The following is an 18129-nucleotide window of genomic DNA, read 5'->3' on the forward strand; positions in this document are numbered from 1 at the left end:
CAGGCACTGTGGAGATAGACTTAGTTGCCATATTTCGGTCTTTTAAAACTGGGAGAACTGTTTCTCAAAAGCTTCTCTCCAAAGAGGTAGTCTCCCAAGCATAGGAGATCTTCCAAGTTTTTGTGGATGTCCTCACGGATGGAACTGGCTCTCAGCCATGCAATTTTGTGTGCTTCACATAGAAGCTGTGGAGGTAAATCAACAGAATCAAATGATTCATAACACCGAATGAACTAGGTATCGCCCAGCCTCTTCTGCAATCGCAGAAAGATTGCGGAAGTATATTCTGGTTAGAGGAAAGTAGGTACAGTTTTAAGCTTTTTGAAAACAATCACTGAAGTATTGCACCATGCAGAACTGATGGATTGTAATGCAAGCAGAAAGCATGGCATGCTGAAAAATTAATTTGCCCAAATTATCCAGAAGTTTATGTTCTTTATCCAGATAGGAATTGAAATGAATATGGATTTTCTTTGCATTCTTCATAGCAGATTGGCCGATGACTGATTGGTGCGGTAGATGCAACCATGCCAAAGCCTAGTGCCTTGCTGGACTTTGAGCAGTGAGGATACCTGAAATTGATGTTTTCCATAGTTTCATGAGTAGCACTTTGAGAATATTGTGAATTGATAAAGCAGCTGGTTCAGCCAGGATATCCAGAATTTTAAGAATTCCAAGTACATGGGTCTTTATCGTTACTGTCTTGAACACCTAGCCTTGCTCCTAATTTCTCCATGAACTTGAGATCCTCCTGAGGGGAAGTGTGCTCTGGAGGATCTGGCAGAGGATCTGATAGTGTTCCTGTAGAGTCCTCATTGGAGCCCAAGGGTATGGGCTTGCTAGTCCAGGACTCCAGTGATAAAAAAAACAAAAGGCAAATCGGGGGCCCCTCTGATTGAGGCTTCAGAAGAATGACCTGGTCTAGAAACTCCGATTGACTACACTCCACTGCAGTTGAGTGTGTGGATAAAGAGCCCGTGATTTGGGGTACTGATGATGAGTGTGCACCCATAGGGGAATGGGGGACTCCAACTTCTGTAATTGCCAAAGCGAGAGTTGAAGAGAGGCTAAAATGTTCCATACGCCTCCTTAGATAGACAGGTAAAAATATTCCTTATGAATCCTACAATTTGGTCAAGCAACTGCTATGTTCTCTGGCCTGGGGTAAGCAGAGGAACATCTTTCATCACAACAGGTGGTCTGTTTGATGAGAGCAGAATTATTGAACAGTCAGGATCTGCTATTTCCAAGCGAAGGCCTTCTGCTACCAACCTAGGTAGCATTAGCGTTGTTATAACTGGAGGAGGTAAGGATAAACTTTCATCTTCTCCTGCAGATCTCAGATGGCTAGCATATTGCTGTGTAGCCAACCCTGCTAGGTCTGAGGACGCAAAACTACCTGAGGGAGTTGAATGTTTGAGCATTTTAAAGACCATGAATCTTCTGCAGTATGTTTCTGAAGGAACTGAGTCGCCAGGAATAAAGATTGCCCAGATGCATCATGGAGTGAAACATGCATCAAGTGCAATGTAGCTTGCATCAGCAAAATCTCAATGTGCATTGTAGAGGTGCACATTGAGTGTGTCAGTGTTGCTGCATTGGCTCTTGGATTCCATGTGCATCAAGAGCACTGGTGCACCGTGCATTGGTGCTTTGTGTGTTGGGCGGGTCGATGGAGCATGCAACAGGTGCAGCATTGGGTGTGCCAATGTGTCGTGCTTCGGTTGCATTGTGCTTCAGTTGCATCAATTAAACGTGCTTCAGGTGTGTCGATGCATCATGCTTCGAGTGTTTCAATGCACCATGCTTCATAGTTCCATGCACCACCAGCACCAAAGAGGGACTGTCTGATTGCACCAGCTTCAATCTTTATGCTTCTTTGTAATAGGGTTGGTTCCAGAGAATGATGCATTTCTTGCTTTGATACAGAGCAGTGGGCTGGAACTCAACCCTACAATCTTGGGCGCTGAGCGGCAGGAGTTTTGGACGAACTGCTGTGCAAGATCTTACCTGAGGTAGTAAATGCTTCAAAAGGAAGACCTGCTGCGAGTCCAAAGAGAATTACACAGTGCTTCCATGTGCAAGACCCTGGAGCATTGAAAGCTCAGGGACATCCATCTGCAGCTTCACGGTTCTTCTGGTCATGGACCAGTTCAAGACATCAAGAAACATAAATCGTGACTGTTGATGAGAGACATTATCCTGCTGCAGCGGAAGTTCTTACACCACTCACCGATTGTGGATTTTTATTTCTTCCAGCCTGACATATCCTGTGAGGCAATATCTTTTCAACTGACAAATTAATATTTTTTATAGCATTTAGAAGTGCTGTTGTGGGAATACAGAAGCAAGAGGCAGCCAAAAAAAGCAGATTTTGAGGAAAAAACTTTGTTTTGATGAAGAGGAGAGACAAAGTGCATGTCCATACTTTAGCATGGACAAAAAATGAACTCCCGCACATGCTCAGTACAGCTACAAAGCTCTACAAGCTTGACAGATAAGCAAATTTGGTGCCACCGAATGATGTCACCTGCAAGATAAGGAAATTGGTTCTTACCTGCTAATTTTTATTCCAGTAATACCAGAGACCAGTCGCAGACCAGTTGTGTTATGCACTCCACCAGCAGATGGAGTCAGAAAGCAAAGCTTCGAGGCACTGGTATCCCAAGTGTGCCAACTGCAGCTCATCAGTAATTTATCGATACCCCCAAAGCAAAGTATAAACTGACAAAAAAAAACATCTAATTCCCTAAACAAGGGCAAACAGGAAAAAAAAACCTCCCTCAAGGGTCTGAAACAAACGACCCCCAATACCTGAAAATCAGATTTGAACCATGATTCATAACAAAAACCAAAATATTATAGAATCATTCTGATAGATTCCTTATGTACAGCAGCTAACCGTTATGGTAAATCAGTCTTATTCGGCAGTAGCATCCGGGCGGGATCCTGGACTGATCTGTGGTATTACAGGAATGAAAATTAGCAGGTAAGAACCAATTTTCCTTTCCTGTACATACCCAGATCAGTCCAGACCAGTGGGAGTGTACCAAACCCACATTACACTGGGCGGGAACCTGAAAGACCTGCTCGCAAGACGCTCTCCCCAAAAAGCGCTTGGTCCGGATCCCTGACATCCAAGCGATAATGCCTTTGTGAAGGTATGCAGGGAAGACCAGAATGCGGCTCTACAAATCTCAGGTGACAACAACTGACACTCCGCCAAGAAGCCGCTTGCGCTCTTGTCGAGTGAGCTTTCAAACCAGGTCAGAACGGGGGCGACCTTCCCGATGTAGGTCAAGCAAATTGTTTCCTTCAGCCAGCAGCCAAGGATGCCCTTAAATTACTTTTCACCCTCTTCGGACCTCCAAAGAGCACAAAAAGTTGATCCGATTTTCGAAAAGAGTTAGTGACCTTCACAATACCAAAGGAGAACCCGGCAAACATCTAACAGATTAAGATCTCTTCCCATAGCGGGGTCATGAGCCTAATCAGGGAAGCCGGGTAACTCCACAGACTGAGTTAACATGAAAGGCAGATACCACTTTCGGCAAAAAGGAAGGGACCGTGGGCAGGGACACCCTAATAAGCCTAGATGCGAAGGAAGGGTTCCCTACAGGAAAGAGCCTGCAATTCTGATAATACGCCTTGTGGAACAGATGGTCACCAAGAACACCCGTCTTCAAGGTGAGGTCCTTTAAGGAAGCGTGTCCCAGAGGCTCAAAAGGGGGATCACGAAGCGCCCTCAAACCAGATTGCAATCTGGTTTTGAGGACGAAGGTGCTATACCACTTTCAGGAAACGAACAATGGTCCGAAGTGGCTGGCTAGAGGCCTGCCACCTACCAGCCCTAGGAGACATCCCAGGCCAAAACCTGAACACGCCAGGGAACTATAAGCCAAACCTTTAGATAATCCCTGCTGCAAAACACCAAGACCCTGAGGAATGGTCACTGACAAACAGTACTACACCCCTGCTGGTCACACCAGACTTCAACAGCACTTTCCATACTCGAGCGTATGCCATAGACGTTGAGGGCCGCCTGGACTGAAGCAGGGTGGAAATCACCTGTTCCAAATAACTTTTCATCCATAACCGCCACTTCTCAAACACCAGGCTGCGAGAGAGAAGTGATCCTCCCGATCCGAAAAAATAGGCCCTTGTCACAGGCGGTTTGGCAGATGAGCTAGGCATAGTGGGCCGTCTGTCACCAACCGTACCAGGTCCACAAACCATGGCTGCCATGGCCACTCGGTGCCACCAGAATTACCGAACCGGGATGGTCCTCTATATGCCAGAGAACGCGCTCGATCAGGGGCCATGGAGGAAAGGCATATAGGAGGATTCCGGTTGGCCACTTGCAGACTAGGACATCTACTCCTACTGCCCCGATTTCCTTCTTTCGGCTGAAGAATTGAAACGGGTCACCATGAGGTCCAGTTGGGGAACTCCCCATTGGGCACAAATGTGATTCCAACCCTCCCGGGATAGTTCCCACTCCCTGGGATCCAGTTGTTGATGACTGAGGAAGTCCGCCTGCACGTTGTCCAATCCTGCCATGTGAGAGGCTGCGATGCCTTCCAGATGAAGCTGTTATGTCTTGTGAAAGTGTGAACCCTGGGATGAGGTGAGAGGTGTCTCCGCCCACAGGGAGGAACCCTGGTGAGTCTCACCATCGGTAGGCGAAGTCTCAGTGGTGTCAGACACAGCTGTGGAATAGATACTTTAATTAAAAGAGGAGAAAGGGCACAGCCCGCGGAGCGGGAGGTACAGTAAAGTCAAGTGCAGAGCAGAGGGGTATACCCAAGGGTGATAGCTCCGACAAGAAGATCCGGTAGTGGCCCGCAGAGTGAGGTTCGCCAGGCAGTCTCTCAGTAGTGTAGAAATACCTCAGACGTGAAGATCCGGTAGTGGCCCTTGGAGCGGGGTATGCCGGAAAGGTGTTCCATTGGTGGTAATAGGAAGGTAGTCAGAGGTGCAGGAACCACGAAGAGTATCCTGTAGAGGATGACGTGGAGTGACCTGCAGCGCAGGGTATAGCAGACAGAATCCCACGATGAGGCTGGATAGTAGAAGTCCGTAGGAGTAAGGTACTCACATGAGATGGTTCCAGGAGAGGTCCCAGTGTTATGCTTCTGCTCCTGAGGAAGGAAGAGTTAGCAATCTGGTAGGAATCTGCTCCTATGGAAGGGAGGAGCTAGCAATCTGTTACGCTTTGCTCCTGTAGAAGGAGGAGTTAGTAATCTGTTATGAACTGGCTCCTATAGAAGGAGGAGTTAGCCATCTGATATGCTCAGCTCCTGTAGAGGGAGTAGTAAACAATGTGTTAAGGTATAGACTGCGGAGGTAGCAATCTGATATGAATCTGTAGCTGAAGACTCCTGATAGGAAAGGAGTAGCAATCTGTTATCAGCGGATTGCTTGGAGAGGACACTCAGCTGTAGATGGATCCTTGGGCCGATGGCAGATGACAGCGCCCCCAGGAGGATATCCTGAGAGGGACCACCGACTAGGCTTGGATATGGAGACAGACACAGATAGTTCTTTTATTAGACAGGTTAGTAGAACCACCAGAGGTGGCAGTAGTAGTGAGCTGATATGCCTGGCAGGGCTGAAGTCCCTCAGGTACTGGAACCAGCGATCCCAGGTTTGCTGAGCTGTGGGGGAAACTATAGATAGTGAGTAGACAGGGTATGCTGTGTCATAGCCAGAACTGGATGACAAAACTCACATAAGGTCTTAATGAAGCTCAGTAGCTGGAAAGGGTTAGGCCCTCGAGGAGCGAGTACCTGGATACAGGGAAAGCTGTGAGAGAACGATAGTAACTCACAAATGTCTGTATCTGCGTTAGCTTCCAGGCATTATATAATCTTCAGAGTGTTCAGGAACATGGGCCCTCGAGGAGCAAGTACCGGTTCCTATCGGCAATCTGAAATAAAGAAAAGAGAGCGAGGGCCCCCGAGGAGCAGGAACCCCTGTAAGTACGAGGAGGCAGAGTAGCTTGACGAATCCTTGCTAACTCGATACATTAGCAAATACTGAGATCTTTTATATTGGAAGCGGATGGCGTCATCCCGGGGACGCCCCCGAGGTTCGCGCCCTTGTTGGTACATCAATCGGAGCGCGCGCGCACACGTGCCCCTAACATCATCAGGCAAACATTGCAAGATCACAACGGTCATGCCGGTCTGGGGACACCGGAGGGAGACGGCTAGAAGACGCCGCGGCAGCTAGCTGTCCATCAGAGGGAGTCGCCACAGAGGTAAAAAGGGCGGAGTGAGGGTGTCGAGCAGCGACGGATGCAAACACACAGGAAGAGGGACAGATAAGTCCAAGGCAGAAGGCCCTCCGAGTGAGCGGATGACTAAAGATGAGAAAGGGCCCCCAAGGAGCGGGTTCCCAGAGTGTCTCACGCCAAGTGCAGAGTCAGGAACCGGAAGTCCAAGATTGGAGCTGATTCAGCAACGAGAGAACTCCTTGCTAACTCATAGAGCCGAAGGGCCAGCCAGCTTAAGTTACAATAGATGAATGACGTCATCCAGAGGGGTCGCCCCCCGAGGTTCCCGCCATGATGTGTACAAAGGTGGCACGTGTGCGCGCTAGGTAATTCCTGAAACTAAATGGCGGTCGGCAGCGCCCACGCCGACCCGGGAATGCCAGGCTTGGTTGGCGGGTGGTTGTCTGAGGCCGCCATTCTTCCTAGAGATGACAATGTAGTATAAAAAGAGATGAGCATAAGTGGTCAAAGCCATCTGTGACTGACGGGCATAACAGTGCCCCCCTTCTTAGGGTCCCCTCCCTGGGGGTTTTGGTCTCCTGGGATGAGAAATGTGGAATTGTCTGATCAAGTCCTTGTCGAGGATGTTACTTGCAGGCTCCCAACTATTCTCCTCAGGGCCAAATCCTTCCATGAAATGAGATAATCCAGCGTCTTCCACATTTTCTTACATCCAATATATCCTCGACCTGATATGTGATGTCCTCTTCTGCTGAAAGAGGGTAGCGGTTCAGGTGTTTCTTTGAAAATTCTGAAAGGATGAGTGGCTTTAAAAGGGGAGATTGGAAGGCGTTGTGGATTTTAAGTGAAGAGGGCAACTGAAGGCTGTAGGTGACTGGACCCAGGCGGCGAAGTATTGAAAAAAGTCCAATATATCTGGGCGCAAATCGAGTGGAAGGCAACTTTAAGCGGATGAAGCGGGTGCTGAGCCACACCTTGTCTCTGGGTTGTAGCTGCGGAGCTTGCTCGATGGTGAGCATCATAGAACTTCTTAGCCTTTTAGCCAGTCTTTTGGAGGAGACGACACCCACAAAGGCACCGGAAGAGGAGGCAGAGGCTGATGTCCGCTGGAAAGGTGAAGATCCAGTTGAAGCAGACTGGCGTGAATTCAACGCAAACTCAGCCCAGGGAAGCAGCCTCGGACCAGTCCACTCTGTTTGGAGTTAACGTATGCCTGGAGAAACTGTTTTAGCATACGGTTCGTCCGCTCTGTCTGTCCATTGGCCTGCGGATGATAAGCAGAAGTGAGATCCAGGGAGATGTCAAATTTTTTACATAGCGATCTCCGGAATTTTGCTGTGAATTGGACCCCCTCGGTCGGAGAGGATGTCTTTGCAGGCCATGAAGGCAAAAGATGTGGCGGATAAAAAGCTTCGCTAATTCTGGAGCTGAAGGTAACCCAGGTAGTGCCACGAAATGAGCCATCTTTGAAAAGAGGTCCACAGTGACCACAGATGGTATTGTTGCCGTTGGATATGGGTAGTCAACGATGAAATATAGAGTTGCATGATTTAGTTGATTGTGATTCCCATTACTGATGTATTATTCTACATAGGTCTGGACATCTTTCTTCATCACCAGAAGAAACCGTTGTAAAGTGGAAAGTGTTTTGGCTTGTCCAGGATGCCCTGCGAGCAGAGAGTCATGGGCCCATCTGAGGATTTTTTTTCCTGAGTTGCTTGGGGAACACAGTCTTCCCAGCCGGAACCGTGTGGGTAGCAGAAGGAGTATCTTGTACGGTCAATGATGTGACGCGGAGTATCAGATACATCTTCCATGGAAAAAGAATGGGAGAGGGAGTATGTCTGCACGGGTTGTTCTTGTCCGCGGTGGTGGTTACCAAGAGCAAGTCGAAGCGATTAAAAAATAGAGACCAGCAGGCCTGCCTGTGGTTCAGGCGTTGTGCATGACGTAAGTATTCGAGGTTTTTGTTGTCGGTGTAAACCGTGATTTGATGTTGTGCACCCTCGAGCCATGGACGCCATTACTCGAATGCTAATTTAATCGCCAGTAACTCCTTGACTCCAATCCTGTAGTTTTGCTCGGCAGGAGAGAAGCTTCGAGAAAAAAAACGAGCAGGGATGTAAGGTGTGATTGTCCAAATGTTGACTGAGGACGGCACCAACCCTGACATCAGAAGCATCCACCTCTACAATAAAGGGTCATCGGGGGTCTGGGTAGCGTAAGCACGGCTCTTAAAGGAATGCCTCTAAGTTCCTGAAAGGCGGTTATGGCTTCTGAGGACCATTGAGAGGGATTGGTTCCCTTTCGCCTCATGGCAGTAAGAAGCGCGGTCAGCATAGAATAATGATGAATGAATGATCTGTAGTAGTTAGTGAACCCTAGGAAATGTCACAGAGCCTTAAGATACTCTTGGGTTTTTGCGGATCCATCTGGAACCCTTGGCTGGATACCACATAGCCTAAAAAGGGAACAGACGCCTGGTGAAAGGAGCATTTTTCCAACTTGGCATATAGGTGGTTGTCTCTTAACTTCTGCAAAACGTTAATGACGTCCCGCTGATGGCTCTGAAGATCTTGAGAGAAGACCAGTATGACATCTAGGCATACTACTACGCAGCTGTAAAGCATGTCCCTGAAGATTTAATTCATCATGTTTTGAAAAACAGTTGGGGTGTTGCAAAGGCCAAAGGGCATGACTAAATATTCAAAATGGCCGTCGCAGGTATTAAATGCGGTCTTCCATTCGATACCCTGGCGTATCCAGACCAAGTTGTACGCCCCTCTAAGGTCCAGTTTAGTGAATATTTTGGCCCCTTGGAGCCTATCAAAAAGTTCCGAGATCAATGGCAATAGGTAGTGGTCCTTCATAGTGATCTCATTTAAGCTGCAGTAGTCTATGCATGGGTGAAGGGATCCATCCTTCTTACCCACAAAAGAACCCGGCTCCAGCAAGAGACTTGGAAGGCCGAATGAAGCCCTTTGCCAAGTTCTCTTGAATATAAGCGGACATTGCCTCAGTCTGTGTCAGGGAAAGTGGGTACATCCTTCCTTTGGGGGGTTCGGTGTTAGGTAATAAGTTTATGGCGCAGTCAAAGGATCGGTGAGGTGGTAAAGTGTCCGCCGCTTTTTTAGAGAATAGATCTCTGTAAGAGGAATACTGCAGAGGTAGACCCGGAAGTGATGTGGTGGTGGTCAGGCAAGGCATATGAGTCACAACCTCTAGGCACTTTCCATGGCAGGAGTTGCCCCATTGGGACAGTTGCAGAGTGCTCCAATCGAATCGGGGGTGTATGGATCTGTAGCCACCATAGTCCGAGTACCACAGGGTGGATGGGCCTTATCCAAGACCAAGAAGGAAAAGGTCTCCGTATGCAGAGATCCAGTGCAGAGTCAGATAGATTGAGTGGAGTAGGTGACTTCTCCAGGTAATGGCTCGCCATGAATTGATAACAATAGCAGAGGTGGTAGGTGTCGAATGGTGGGGATTCATAGGTGTTCCAAGAGTTGTCTGAGTATAAAGTTCCCACCGGCACCGGAGTCCCCCAGGGCTAGAGTGTGGAATTCAAGGGTCTCTGAGATAATGGAGACGGGAAGTGTCAGTGGAAGAGATGGAGAGGTGAGACCTAGGAGGATGAGAGTTTCCCAGACAGATAGGACAGGCAGGCACAGCATGCCCTGGTTGACCACAATACATACAGAGGCCTAATCTTTGCCAGTGACATCTCTCTTTAGCAGATAAGTGACTGCAGCCCAGTTGCATGGGTTCTTCTTCCTCAATACTGGGTGTGGAAAAGGTCTGGGTGACCGGTGTTGGACGAGAGCACAGGACCCCTGAGGACGTCTTCCTGGGCCCCTTGGTCTCCTGGGAATACTCACGCAGGCAGTGGTCAACACGGCCAGCGAAGTCGATGAGAGAGTCCAGAGTCTCAGGGAGCTCACGTGCAGCTAATTCGTCTTTGATACGTGAATTGAGACCTTCAGGGATATAGCACGTAGGCAACCCAGATCCCAATGTAATTCTGAGAACAGTGTTTTAAATTCAATCACATACTCATTCAAAGGTTTGGTACCTTGTTGTAGGTGCAGGAGTGCAGATCCAGTGACAGTCTTGCGAGCGGGATCATCAAATTCAGAACAAAAGAGAGCAAGGAAACCTATCAAATCATTGAGAATTGGATCCATCCGCTCCCAAAGGGGTGATGCCCAGGCCAGGCTTTCCCGTCCAAAAGAGACAAAATGTAAGTAGTTTTGGACACTACTTCAGGAAAGTAGGTGAGTTGCAGTGAAAAGTGCATACAGCATTGATTCAGAAAGCCCCTACATAACAGGGGATCACCAGTAAAACAAGTAGGTGCTGGTAAGGGCACAGAGAGCCGTACAGGTAGCACCTGCGAAGCGGAAGTGGGCTTGACAGGCGTCGAGGCAGTGTCCAGCCGAGCAATTAACTGATTAACAGCATTAGCCAAAGTCTCTAATGTTTTTTATTGCTCTGAGATCCTTTGGGCCAGACCAGGAATGGCCTGGATGGCCAGGTCCATGGAGTTAACAATCTGTTATGTCTTGTGAAAGTGTGAACCCTGGGCTGAGGTGAGAGGTGTCTCCGCCCACACCATTGGTAGGCGAGGAGTCAGTGGTGTCAGATACAGCTGTGGAATAGATACTTTATTTAAAAGAGGAGAAAGGGCACAGCCCGTGGAGCGGGAGGTGCAGTAAAGTCAAGTGCAGAGCAAAGGGGTATACCCAAGGGTGATAACTCCGATGAGAAGAACCAGTAGTGGCCCGCAGAGCGGAGTACGCCAGGCAGTCTCTCAGTAGTGTAGAAATTCCTCAGATGTGAAGATCCGGGCGTGGCCTGCGGAGCGGGGTATATCGGAAAGGTGTCCCAGTGGTGGTAATGGGAAGGTAGTCCGAGGTGCAGGAACCTCGAAGAGTATCCTGTAGTGGGTGATGTGGAGTGATGTGGAGTGATGTGGAATCCCACAATGAGGCTGGATAGTAGAAGTCCATAGGAGGAAGGTACTCACAGGAGATGGTTCCAGGAGAGGTCCCAGGAAGAGGGAAAGATAAGTCCAAGGCAGAAGGCCCTCTGAGGAGCAGATGACCAAAGACGAGGAAGGGCCCCCGAGGAGCGGGTTCCCAGAGCATCTCACACCAAGTGCAGAGTCAGGAACCGGAAGTCCAAGGTTGGAGCGGAATTCAGCAACGAGGGAATTCCTTGCTAACTCGTAGAACCGAAGTGCCAGCCAGCTTAAGTACAATAGATGAATGACGTCATCCAGAGGGGACACCTCCGAGATTCCCCCCATGATGTGTACAAAGGTGGCCCGTGCGCGCGACTAGGTAATTCCTGAAACAAGATGGCGGTCGGCAGCGCCCACACTGACCGAGGAATGCCAGGCTGGTCGGGAGTGGTTGGCGGAGGCCGCCATTCTTCCCAAATATGACAATGTAGTATAAAAGAGGTTAGCATAAGTGGTCACAGCCATCTGTGACCGACAGGCATAACAGAAGCTCGGCTCAAGCGAAGAGGAGGTTTGCTTCCTGTGCCACGGCCGGACTTCTGGTTCTTCCCTGACGATTGAGATATGCCAACATGGTGGCGTTATCCGAGAAGACTAAAGTTTTCCCCTGTACCAGGAACTGGAATGCCAACAACGCTTTGTGGACTGTCCTTGTCTCTAGGCGATTGATAGACCATGACCGTTCGGGTAAGGACCAGGTTCCCTGCGCCATATGACCAAAGCACACTGCTCCCCAGTCTTGAAGGCTCGCATCCGTTGTCACGATCACCCAATCCGGGACTTCGAGGGGCATCCCCTTCTGTAAGTTGTCTTCCGTCAGCCTCCATTGCAGGCTGGACCTCATTTGCTGCGACAAAGGCAGGGGCAACTGGTATTGCTCTGACATTGGGTCCCACCACGACAGTAGATCTCTCTGCAACAGTCTCGACTTGGCTCGAATCAGCTAATCATCGAGGTAAGGATGAACCATTATCCCTTCCTTCGGGAGGGTCGCCACCACCACGACCATCACCTTGGTAAAGGTGTGCGGGGCCATCGCCATTCCGAACGGCAGCGCCCAGAACTGAAAATGCTGACCCAAGATCTTGAATTGTAGGAATCTCTGGTGAGTGCTGCGAATCAGGATGTATAGATAAGCCTCGGTGAGATCCAAGGAGGCAGGGAACTCTCCCTTTCGAACCGCTGCGATGACTGTTCGAAGTGTTTCCATTCGAAAACGGGGCACCTTCAAGCAGCGATTCACCTTCTGAAGGTCCAAGATGGGTCGGAAAGTGCCCTCCTTTTTGGGAACCACGAAATAAATGGAGTACCATCCCCTCCCCTGTTCCTCGGACGGCACGGGGACGATCGCCTTCAGGGCCAGCAATCTTTGTAGAGTGTCTTCTACCGCGGCTCGCTTGTTGCAGGAAACGCATTGTGATTCCACAAAGGCTAGCATGAGAGGCCGAGAAAATTCGAAGGCGTAACCTTCTTTTACAACCTCCAACATTCAGTGATCGGAGGTGATCCTGGCCCACTCCTTGTAAAATTAGGACAACCTGCCCCTGATCATCCTGTCCGAGGAGAGGGCAGGCCTGATTTCATTGGGCAGGCTTCCCAGTTCCGGTTCCCTGATCGAAACTACCTCTGGCAGGACGACTGAAGCCATGAAAGGACTGTGTAGGTTAGAAGTCTGTCTGGAACCAGAGGGTGGAACACTCCTCCCCGACCTGCTTTTTCAGAAATCCCGAGGACCGAATGATTTCCTGTAGTGCTTTCTATCTTCCGGCAGTTTATTGCCCTTGGAATCTCCCAGAGATTTCATCAGCTGATCCAAATCCTCTCCAAACAGCAACTTCCCTTGAAAAGGCAGACTGCACAGTTGCAATTTGGAGGAAGCATCCGCTGCCCAATTGCGGAGCCATAGGAGTCACCGAGCCACCACCAAGGAGACCATAGTCCGGGCCACCGAACGCACCAAGTCATATAAGGCATCTGCCATATATGCTACCGCCGCCTCCAGACGAGCCGCCTGAGAAGCTGACAAAGTCCCAGAAGACGATGGGTCCTGCGGCTTTTGAATCCAACATAAATACGCTCTTTGCATCATGCTGGCACACAACGCTGCCTGAAGTCCTAAGGAGGAGACCTCAAACACCCACTTCAGATGCAGCTCTAGCTTGCGGTCCTACACATCTCTGAGAGCAGCCGCTCCTGCCACTGGAATGGTCATCTTCTTGGTCACCGCTGATACAGCCGCATCCACCTTAGGTACCCTGAGGCGTTCTAAATGATCCTCCATTAGCAGGTAGAGTTTTTGTATCGCCCAGCCAACCTTAAGCCCCACCTCCGGGGATTCCCTCCTGGCTGATGAGCTTTTGAATCTTCTTCGGGATGGAAAAAGTACTAGGTGGACCCCGGAGACTGTCCAGGACTGGGTTCACTCCCTCACTGTCGAAATCTTCCAGCGAGGGTCTAACCCCCAATTCCTCAAGCACCTGGGGAATAAGGGGGCACAATTTCTCTCTCTTAAACAGCCGGACTACGCGAGGGTCGCCCCCCCTCTGCACTAGGTTCTACCGGATCCTGATCGTCATCACCCGTATCTGCAGCGGTGTCCCTCGGGGGCGGAGTGAAGTCGTTCCCCTGCTGATCGACTGCACCCGCTAGATCCTCCCGAGCCAAAGTTGACCGGGACGGACGACTGTCAGTTCATAGATGGGGGCGCTTGGGAACTCCCACACTCCCATCCTGGGTTCTGCGCTTCACGAGCTTCTGAGCCAGAAATGCTTCATGCATGAGCAGCACAAATTCCGGTGAAAATCCCCCTGGTCCCATCTTGTTACTGCTAGAATCAGTGTCCTTTTCTCTTGATTCCTCCGGTCTCGGAGTCCACGCAGTGGGGGACAGCGGGGGAGTGTCATCCTGGGAGACCTTTTCCACAGGGTGCGCAGTGGGGGTTGGGTTACTTCCTTTAGATCCAGCCGCCGACACTGACCTGCATGCAGACTTTTTAGGTTTGGTCCTCTTGTCTGAGGCCCCTTCCCCACCCAGTGCACAGTCCGGGCACAGTGACAGGGGGTCTAAATAAGCTGACCATACCCTGCAAGCCTTACAGCAGAGCTTTCCAAAGTGTGTGTCGCGACACTTTACTGTGTCGCCTGAGGTGTGCCGGTGTGTCGCGCAAGCCCGGTGCACGTGACACACCGGCAAGTGCAGGGGCCGGGAACCCATGGCTCCGAGCCAGATATGGCTCTTTTGAGGGCTGCATCTGGCTCGCAGACAAGTGTCGCCACACTTTCCCGCTGACCCAGCTGCTCCCCGGTCCTCCTCCGCCCGGGCGGAACGCGGCAGGACAGCTGGAGTCAGCGGCACCGGCCTGCTCTCTTCTTCCCGCCCCCCCCCCCCCCCCGGAAGAGGAAGTGGAGAGTATCGGGTGCGTGCGCGGCAAGAAGAGGCCACGCTAGTGCGCTCGGCATTGGCCCGAAGAAAAGAAGACTGCAGCGCGGCTCGGAGGAAAATGAAGAGGTTCAACCGCGGCCGATGGGACTCCGCCTCCGCGAGGGCTGAAAATGAAGGAGGTTAGCATTGGGAGGAGGCTGCTGCTGCTGCCGCGAGTTCCCGGGGTGGGGGAGAGAGAGAGTGAATGAGCTTCACTCTCTCTCCCCCACCCCGGGAACCCGCGGCAGCAGCAGCAGCCTCCTCCCAACGCTAACCTCTTCATTTTCAGCCCTCGCGGAGGCGGAGTCCCATCGGCCGCGGTTGAACCTCTTCATTTTCCTCCGAGCCGCGCTGCAGTCTTCTTTTCTTCGGGCCGATGCCGAGCGCACTAGCGTGGCCTCTTCTTGCCACGCACGCACCCGATACTCTCCACTTCCTCTTCCGGGCCGCGGGGCCCTGTGTGTGTGTATGAGAGAGTGAGAGATTGCATGTATGTGAATGATTGAGAGCCTGTACATGTGAAAGAGAGTATGTGTGTGATTGAGAGCCTGCCTGTGAGAGAGAGAGAGCATGAATGTAAGTTTACCATTGGGAACCTGTATGTGTAAGTTTGTGATTGAAAACCTGTTTGTGTGAAAGAGTATGTGTGTATGATTGAGATCCTTTGTGTGTGAGAGAAATCATGTGTATGTATGATTAAGAGCCTGTGTGTATAAGTAAGAGAGAGATCATGTGTGTCTGTGTGTGGATTGAGAGCTGGTTTAGGTGATGGAGCATGTGAGTATGTGATTGAGAGCCTGTGTTTAAATGAGAGAGAGAGACCATGTGTGTCTGTGTGTGATTGAGAGCTGATTTAGGTGAGGGAGCATGTGAGTATGTGATTGAGAGCCTGTGTGTAAATGAGAGAAAGAGAGGACATGTTTGTAAGCATGTGAATGTGTGTGAGAGAAAAAGACAGCATGTATGTGTGTGATTGAAAGCCTGTGTGTGTGTAAGCGTGAAAAGATAGACAGCATGTGTGTAAATGTGTAATTAAGAGCCTATATAAGTGAGAGAGAAAAAACATGTGTATATGTGAGTACTGAGAGCATGTGTGTATAGGTGTGTCATTGAGAGCCAGTGTGAGAGAGAGCGCTGGTATGTGACTGAGAGAGGAGAAAGTTCCAAGCAAACCACCCCAACTCCTGCTAATTCAGAACAATCTCAGGACACCTGGATATCAAACGTTCCCAGGTATGCAGAGCAAAAAAATGTTTGTATCCTTATTATTTTTCATTACTGGGTCTTTGTGTCTGCTGTTTTGAAATATTTTGTTGGTATCTGGAAATGTTTTATATGAGTTTTTAATTATTGGATATTCCACTCATCAGCTGTTTCGAAATATGTTCTTTTTGTTAGTACAGTTTTACTGCTGATGATTTTATATTTCTTGATTTGTTTTATAAGGATGGGTGATGTTCTTTTTTCCTTTGTTACCACTGCATACAACCTCTGGTTTGCTAGTAGACTGGAATTACTGTGTCCCGAATTATGTTTGTCTAAAAAGTGTGTCACCAACATGAAAAGTTTGGAAAGCTCTGCCTTACAGGGTTCCACCAGAGAAGTTTCTGCCATATTCCTCCTGCAAAAAGGGGCATATAACTCCCCCCCCCCCCCCCCCCGGAAGAAAACAGGTGCTGCCACCCAGCCCTGGTGACTCCCACCAAAAACGCCATGAAAATCGGCCCCAGGAATGCTGGGGAGCCACGTGGTAGGTCGATAAAGACGAAAAACCAAAATGGCCACCACGGTAAAAAGCTCCAGAGCCGGCAGTAAAATGAGGCAGGGAGCCTAAAAATGTCCTTGGAGGTTCTTACCAGGGCTGAAACACTCTCCCCTCCTCTTCAGGGATCTGCCTAGGTCTTGCACCACCGAGCAGACTGATTTACCCTGGGACCACGGTGAACAGAAACTTGGAGCTGTTTTTTTACAGAAAAACTTTAACGTCTAGTAAGAGAAAAAAATAAAGCCTAAGCTAAGAATAATAGAATAAAAATCCCCAAAGGGCTACCTTCCCTGTACCGCAGACACTGAGGTGGAGCCTTCGGGGTCGCTGAGGGAGCCAGTCCCTTGGCTATCAGGGGACCCGGAACCACACGGGCTAGCAACTGCCAGGGGTAACCAACCCCCCCGTTCGCCCGGCTCTACCTGAGGGATGGCCCAGACACTGAACCTAGCACCTCAGGGAGCAATAAAAATCCATCTCACACAGAGCTACAGGTATACCCAACCACCATCTGCTGGAGTCAGAGAATACTGATGAGCTGCAGGTGGCACACTTGGATACCAGTGCCCTCCAAGCTTTGCTCTCTGACTCCATCTGCTGTGGGAGTGCATAACCCACTAGCCCTGGACTGATCTGGGTATGTACAGGAATGGTTAATTCAGCCCTGCCTTTATCAATAGAAAACAAGAAATTCCACACAGAACGAATGGCCCTACTTTCTGGAATGCCACATTATGTAAGTGAATCAAAAATAAACATGCTCCTATCACAATATTCTTGGACTCCCTCCCATGTACTGAAAATCTGATGTGAATTGGATGCTAAATGCAAAATTATTAGAGGTTTCACACACACAGATATAGCAACTCACAAGTCTACTTTTCTTCATTCAGAAATAAAGCTAACAATCTAGTAAAGCACACTCTCTTGAGTCCAATATGTATAAAGCAGAAATAAGAGTCAAACAAATTATAGGTGATACCTTTTTATTGGCTCACCAATGTAGCATCCATCTTTAGTGTATGATATCTACTGTATGCACAAAACAAAATGAATGTGAACCCTATAATATGAATGTCTTTCCTAGGTGGATAGCTGTGTCCTATGAAATGTTCTTATACAATTTGCATCATGGGATCATACAAGGTTTTTGCACCATTTTTCTCACCTTCTGAGTTTCTGTCTGAAGCTACTTCTTATTAGCCAATACAAAGATATCACCTACACTTTGTTTGTTGACCCTTATTTCTCCATATTCAAGTGGACTAACATGGCAACCACAAAACTTAAGATGTGTAAACAGGAATCTTGCATCAAACCACACAAGAGCAACTCATGGCTTATATGGCTTTGAAAAAACATGAAGGAGGGAAGGCATGGTTTCTGAGAACAGAGCATATTAAAAGATATCATTAAATCTCTCATTCCTTGCCATACCTCTGAAATTTTACTTCAGGGTGCTGGTAATCACTTTTCTGCCCTGATGAATTTTCATAAATATGAATGGGGTCCCCAAATACAAGAGAAGAAAAGGTTTGCTGCATGAAAACAAACAAAAAAAAAAGAAGTCAGGTTACATTAAATCAACTGATAGCACAAGGACGAATCTTAGTAGCCATACTGGTCCCAAAATGAACTGGATTCTTTTTAGGCTGTGATACCTTATATTGGTTTCAAAACCAA

General features: G+C 49.0%; 1 protein-coding gene across 1 annotated transcript in view; it reads right to left on the reverse strand.

Annotated features, from left to right (window-relative positions):
- The window catches only part of TEX45 (testis expressed 45), a 201636-nt gene that overhangs the window by 143062 nt on the left and 40445 nt on the right, over nucleotides 1-18129 (reverse strand). Inside the window, exon 3 of the mRNA XM_029614122.1 lies at nucleotides 17884-17984. Within this exon, the coding sequence (XP_029469982.1) occupies nucleotides 17884-17984 (101 nt within the window). The remainder of the gene's footprint in view (nucleotides 1-17883; nucleotides 17985-18129) is intronic.

Source organism: Rhinatrema bivittatum, chromosome 8, assembly GCF_901001135.1.
Source record: "Rhinatrema bivittatum chromosome 8, aRhiBiv1.1, whole genome shotgun sequence".
Lineage (NCBI taxonomy): Eukaryota > Metazoa > Chordata > Amphibia > Gymnophiona > Rhinatrematidae > Rhinatrema > Rhinatrema bivittatum.